General features: G+C 35.4%; 2 protein-coding genes across 2 annotated transcripts; both read left to right on the plus strand.

Annotated features, from left to right (window-relative positions):
- The first annotated feature begins 95 nt into the window (after positions 1-95).
- Positions 96-3,964, plus strand: LOC138328562 (nudC domain-containing protein 2-like). Its single transcript, XM_069275428.1, has 4 exons — positions 96-331; positions 2,562-2,610; positions 3,304-3,455; positions 3,818-3,964. Exons 1-4 carry the CDS (start codon positions 146-148, stop codon positions 3,890-3,892), a joined length of 462 nt encoding a protein of 153 aa, XP_069131529.1. The 5' UTR covers positions 96-145; the 3' UTR covers positions 3,893-3,964.
- Positions 3,965-4,000: 36 nt separating this feature from the next.
- Positions 4,001-6,671, plus strand: LOC138328561 (transcriptional adapter 2-alpha-like). Its single transcript, XM_069275427.1, has one exon. It carries the CDS (start codon positions 4,001-4,003, stop codon positions 5,315-5,317), a length of 1,317 nt encoding a protein of 438 aa, XP_069131528.1. The 3' UTR covers positions 5,318-6,671.
- Positions 6,672-6,771: the final 100 nt, after the last annotated feature.

A 6,771-nucleotide genomic window follows, 5' to 3' on the forward strand; every position in this document is an offset into this window, starting at 1 on the left:
ATGTCAATTAATGTTATTTTTGATAGCAAAAATGTATGTCGCATATGATCGGGGGCTCATTACCTTGATCACGAGAACGATTTCATCACATGTGACAGAACAGCTGTACGATTCAAGCGTATTCTACACCTCGACCGATCATGCCATGGCCAATTTTGACGAGAGAAGTGGCATCGTCCCCTCAATAACTGACTGGGGACAGTGGTGGCAAACCATTGAAGAGGTTTTCATTGAAATAACGGTACCCTGTGGAACATCTGTAAAAGAAATCAAGTGTACAATCAAACCAAAACACATCAAAGTTGAGGTGAAATCCAAAACAATCATCGAGGTAATCATTTTGCTAAGAACAGACGAACTTTTTTAGATGAATGTTTCTGTCATGGAAACAAGTCACTAAATTGTGTTGTGGTCGGTTCGATGACACAGCCAAAACGGTAACAGGTTGATTTGCCCCAATAGTTGATCGCCGAAGGGTAGTTTCGTCCCAAATCCCGGTCGCCCGAGTTGTTTCGCCCTAATATATTTCTAACAAAAAATTCTGGTCTGTTCGATTATGTATAACAGTAGAGGAGAAATTGAAAAGGGAGCAGCCGCACCGTATCATTTGTTTAAAGAAATAATGTTATGTTATGGTTTTGTCTGTCCTTCTATTGTATACTTTTGTTTGGCAATTTCAAGAGAACTGTTTATAGAAAGCAGACACATCGGTATTGTGTTCAGCTCTATAATAAAGACAGTTGCAGATTGCGTTTTGGAATAGAGACACCAAAAGCTATTCACAAGCATGCGCACAACAGCCACTATATAACTACTAACACTCCGTCCGTCCGATGGAAAATTAAGGACATTGTCCTGTGTGAGGTTGCAATTGCCCATTCTTGCATGGTAAGAATCCTCTGTGGTCTTTGGATGAAGATTAGGTGACTGGACCAGAGGATAGGTATAGGTATTAGGTAAATTTTTGTGTCGTCTGCAATGCGTCTGGAAAACAGTTTCTGTGTGATAACTTTAGTATTTATTGTCCGATTTCAACCAAACTTGGTATATTGCTTTATAACAATGAGATCTCCGATGAGTTTGATACCGATCCAAATCCGTCAATATTTGCAAGAGTTACAGGACTTTGAAATTGTCAAAACAGATAAATCTATGGTTTCCTTGTGAAAACTTTATTTTTTTATTGTTCAATTTCAACCAAACTTGGTATATTGCTTTAGATTAATTAAGATCTAGGATGGGTTTGATACTGGTAAAAATCAGTCAATATTTGCAAGAGTTATGGGACTTTAAAAAAATCATCAAAACAGATAATTTCTTGGTTTCCACTCAATAACTTTTGTATTTATTATCAAATTTAAACGAAAATTATGTATATTGCTTTATATCAACAAGATCTCAGATGGGTTTGATACCGGTCAAAATTCATCAATAGTCAAGAGTTATATACAGGACTGATAACTTCACATAATTATTTCCAATTTTTTCAACGGTAAATATGTGATGTTTTAAACTGCTGTGTAGACGACTCATCCACTTACGTGGAATTCTTGTTAAACAGATGATTAGAATGGCTTCCAAATTATAAAATATAAATGCCAGATTGTTAGGTTGGAGTCCTCTCTCCTCCTTCTCTTGTTAGGTTAGGCTAGTTAAATACTTCTGAACAGTACTAGATTAGGACATACATCTATTAGGATCTAGGAGTGGAGTTGTCTTCAAAATTGATATATACAAAGATAATACAAATGACTCTTCTTGCTCTTTACTTTCTCTTCATACTTTTACCCTTCCTACTCCTTTTCCTCAATTTTCTCCATAAACAATTTATCGTGAAGGTATAATTATCAAACCCTTAAACTAAGAAAATCTTTTACTGGATTCATTATATTCAATTTCTTTCAAACTTGCATTTCCCAAAGAGAAGTTTAACTACAGGTATATATCAAAATGGAGTTATGACCCCATTATTTTTTCCACAGGATCAGATTACCGTTACAAGCATGACATTAAAAAAAATCACTTCAATTTCTCTCTGATTCATATTAGCTTACTGCTATAAAATTGAATTAGGTTTTATAATATACATGTATATACATTTTATATGATAATACATGTTATATAGATAATAAAATGTATTACACATGTATGCATCTTTATCATATACATGTATTATGATTCAACTTTTTGGAAAACAGTCAAGTTAAAAATAATGGATGTTCCAATTACTTAGTCTTACGTCATGTTTCAACAAATTTCTTATGTTTACTTGTAGTGATTGTAGTTATTTCCACTCAAACCTGTAATATTAGAGTTATGGTTCTTTGTTTACCAAAAAAAAAGGTTATTTTATATTTGAGTTGTACATTAAAGATAAACCTGTTTTACGTAACATTTGTATAAGCAAAATCTTCTAATAGTAGATATAGAGGCTATGTAGTGATTTGATTTCTTACTCTGTAATTAGCTTGTTGGGGATCGAAGGGATGGGTGTTTCAGGGATTATAAGTTGTAATTTGTTAAAAGGTTTCAGTATTAATTTCAAGTTTCTTTTGTTTTAGGGAACACTATTCTCGGTTATCCATGCAGAAGATTCCATTTGGACCTTCGGTAAGAAACTTTAAAAAAAAATGCAAGTTGAGAAAATTGCCATAAAATTATTGACAAACAAAAATTTTCCCATGTCCAGTCTGCAAGTAAAAGCTATATTCCAATGATGAAAATCTTTATGATTGTGTCTATCTGCCCTCCACATAATCACATATCTTGTGCATTTTTCCTATTTGCCCATGTGTTAACTTATGAGTTAACTTGTGAGAGACTATATGGCATGTATCCTAATTAGTAGGTCACATTAAGACTAATGACTTATAACACTTTATCTCCCAGTACCCTAAGCTTAAGGTTCCTGTCACTAGAACTGTTGATTAAGGTTATGGGTCACTTTTATAATTAGTTGAGGTAGCATCTCTTGATGGTTTTAAAATAATGTAACATTTTTAGGTTTAATTGCTAGAAATGACTCACAAGATCAATTGATGGCTCTAGTCTGTCGGTGAAATGAAGGGAACTAACTCTGGTAGATCAGAATTAACTGAAATGAAAAGCTTCTAGACCAATTGATTCCACAACGTTGATTCTGGGTTGCACATGGGGTAACAATTTAGCGTTTATCATGAGCCTAAATATGTTTTTCAGCACTTTAAATTTATATTTTCAAAAAACCAAGATATTACCTGGTAAGCGATAATACTATTATAACTTTATTTCATCACTTAGATATTGTCTTTGATTGTTTTGTAGAAGACAAGAAGTTTTTAAGAATATGTCTAGTGAAAGGAGTAGCTACTGCTAAAAACTGCTGGAGATCACTATTAACTGACAACTATGTTGTTGATCCTTACACATTTGATCAGATGGAAAAGAAGTTGACTCTTCAAAGATTTCAGCTAGAAGTAAGTAGTCAACTGGATATAAGTTATACTAAACATTTTAGCTAGAAAATGAGTCATATAAAAGATCTGCTAGAAGTAAATGTAAGTCATATGATACTCATATCAAACATTTCAGTAAAAGTTAGTCATATTAATTAAGCTTGAAGTTTGAGTGCAATAATTTATGATAAATTTAAGATTTTCATGTATGACAATCATACCAAAATATCTGGCTGAGACTGATTCAGTCCAGATTACAAAATTAAGATCTATGGGTAGTTTCTTTCCAAAATTCAAAAGAATCAATTGCAAGTTATCAATCAAGACTTTTAACTACAATAAGATATGTGGCAATTAAAATTTTACAATTAATTTTATTCCAGAATCCAGGACTTGATTTCAGTGGAGCAACTATGGATGGAAATTATCATGGCGGAGGCCCGGAGCTTCCATCTTAAACTTTCTTAAGGTGTTATAGATATCGTACAAAATCAATCTTGTTATTCAGAGTTTTGTGCAGAACTAGTACTTCAGTGTGGATAAATAGTTGTATTTCTAGAGTCAATATGGATGAAGAAGAATTGAGAGTGAAGCCCAGATGTGGAGGATGCAAGGACATTGTCTCTGAGCCGTATATTGTTTGTGTGGCCTGTAGACCAGCCCAGATACAACTCTGTCTCCAGTGTTTCTCCAAAGGAGTAGAGTTTGGCTTGCACGAAAGTGATCATGCTTATACAATTCTCAGAAATGACTTTTCTTTATTTGAGAATGGTTGGACAGCTGCCGAGGAAACGGTGTTGTTGGAAACTCTTTCTGATTGTGGCTACGGAAATTGGTCAGACGCTGCTCAGAGACTGCGAACCAAAACTAAGGAGGAGTGTAAGAGACACTACAATAAGAGTTACATCAATGATCCTGTAGCAGACCTACCACAGTTCAGAGAGTGGAATCAGGAGGTGTATCCACAACCGCTTGTTTACAAGCTGTGTGACGACCCGCCTCGGTTTCCTGACACCTCGGTCATGCAGCAGGAGATGGGTGGGTATATGGCAGCTCGTGGGGATTTTAACGTTGAATATGACAATTTCCAGGAACTCGAAATTCAGTCAATATCATTTGACGAAGAGGAGACTGATGAATTGGAAAATCGGCTGAACTTGGCAGTGATGGATGTTTATCTGCGTTCTTTAAAGCAGAGAGGAAGGAGGAAGAAGATTGTAAGGAAATATGGTTTGATTAATCTATCCAAAGTTCAGGCCAGTCATCGTCTGTACGCTCACCATATCACAGATCTGGTCGATAAACTAAGGGTTTTCGCGCAACTCTTTTCACCAATGGAGTATGACAAGTTCATCAAGGGCATACATTTAGAGAAGGAATTACGGCTGCAAATCAGACGTTTACAAGAATGCCGACAGAATGGAATCATACATATAAGAAACACGAATATTTATAAGACTTTGAAGAAACGACGTCAAGCAACCAAGTCACAGATCAATTTGCTGAGTGAAATCCTGGTGCATATGACTGACAACAAAGCCTGCCAATCCTGGTTACAGAGACAAGTGGTATTGAATACGCTCTCTAAGGGAGTAAGTGGTCCCATTCCCATGATTCCCCGCCGCTCGGCACCACCTCTGGACATCGTTGGTCTGCCTGGATACGATAAACTCTCCGATTCTGAGAGGGAGATGTGTGCAAGCATTAGACTTGTTCCTGACGCTTACCTGGAATTTAGAGGCGTCATGACAACAGAGTGTGCTAAATCTGGGTGTCTAAAACTTAGTCAGGCGCGAAATATGATCAAGATTGACGTGAACAAAACCAGGAGAATTTATGACTTTTTATTGTCTGAGGGTCACATCAACAAAGATCCATTATAGGCAGTGTTCAACGTGGAACTTTGGATTTGTAAGTCTGTGGTATCTGACTATTGTTGACATCATGATCAATATATCAATCACATTTTGTACAAATATTATTAAATAATAAAAAAAGGAACTGATTGATGTATTTTTTATACAAGATGTATTTATTTCACATCCAAATAATCATTTCAAACAATCTCATGCTGAAAATTTATCTTAGTTTTGGATAAGGTAAAAGTTGACCAGTCTAATAGAAAAACTTCTTTCTTCTTTCATTAACATATCTGATAGTTTTGTGATAGACATCATCATTGGTGTCTTATGACTCATATCTTAACCAAACAAAATATTCTACCTGATTGAGAATGTCATTACCCAGGTATAAATTAAAAATAATAATATAAATGACTTTCTTCTCTGAATTTAAACAATGGACAACACTCATATTTGACTGGTAGCAACCCTTTTGAGTGAAGGATTCAAATTTTAATAATCCTGAAATTTTGTGATATTTACTGAATTAACTAGATGAGGCATAGAAGTCTTCAACATCTTTGGGGCCTCTTGTTTTAGCAGAGGAATGTAACTAGTGATGAAATATTATCTAGTTCTCTTAGTAAAATTCACTTGATACATTGTACATAAAGGTATTTTACAATGTAGAATGTAGTTGAGAAACTAATTAGGTAGCCTATCCATCCCTTTGGCATTTGACCTTATGACCTCACATATACCCTACATAATAGGCTACCCTACCCTAGGAAACATATCTATTGGGTATTTGACCTTGTGAACTCACATGTAGGCCAGTGTTGTCACTTCATTGAGGTAGCATACTCCCTAGGATATTCCCTAATGTATCCAATCCTTAAGTATCCCCGGTATCTCTTGTGTAGGTCCATTATTTAATATCCAAGATTCTCTGTAGTCATTTCTCAAATAAAGTTATCCTGTTATCTTAAATATCATCCAATATTTATAATCTACCAAAGAAGGCAATTCCTAGATTATCTGACCTCGATCTTTGACCCCAGAAACAGGTAAAGGTTATTACTGTTGTTTAGTTGAAGGGACAATTCAGTCTGAGAGAACATTAAAATTTGTACATATATCGGAAAAAACCAGTTCTGATGGAAATTAGATCAGTCTGTTTTACTGTGATATGCCTGAAAAGTCCATGGTTGTGACATGTGTGTAGGTGTTCAAACTCGCTCGCTGTCCGCCATTACACATTGTGGTCGAACTTCTTGTATGCCGAACCCTGTCCCTTGCTCGTAGAGTAATGCAACTTTTGTCTAGAACTGCTCAAATCGCTCTGACAGTAGTGTGTTAACCTTATTAGGTGAATTGTCTTGCCTTAAAATCATTTTATCACCTTCTCAGTGGTTATGTAGTTTATTTGTTTAACGTGCCTGACTTTGGCTCGGGTATGGGTACAGCGTCCATATTGTACCTGCTTAATCGTATTG

This window comes from Argopecten irradians, chromosome 7 (genome assembly GCF_041381155.1).
Source record: "Argopecten irradians isolate NY chromosome 7, Ai_NY, whole genome shotgun sequence".
Taxonomy (NCBI): Eukaryota; Metazoa; Mollusca; class Bivalvia; order Pectinida; family Pectinidae; genus Argopecten; species Argopecten irradians.

What these genes read in the sequence shown, in the direction of transcription:
- LOC138328561 (XM_069275427.1), top strand. Translation starts at nt 4,001, where the DNA reads ATGGATGAAGAAGAATTGAGAGTGAAGCCCAGATGTGGAGGATGCAAG.
- LOC138328562 (XM_069275428.1), top strand. Translation starts at nt 146, where the DNA reads ATGGCCAATTTTGACGAGAGAAGTGGCATCGTCCCCTCAATAACTGAC. An exon ending in AGATTCCATTTGGACCTTCG is followed by an intron (nt 2,611 to 3,303) that starts GTAAGAAACTTT and finishes ATTGTTTTGTAG; the next exon opens with AAGACAAGAAGTTTTTAAGA. An exon ending in TTCAAAGATTTCAGCTAGAA is followed by an intron (nt 3,456 to 3,817) that starts GTAAGTAGTCAA and finishes ATTTTATTCCAG; the next exon opens with AATCCAGGACTTGATTTCAG.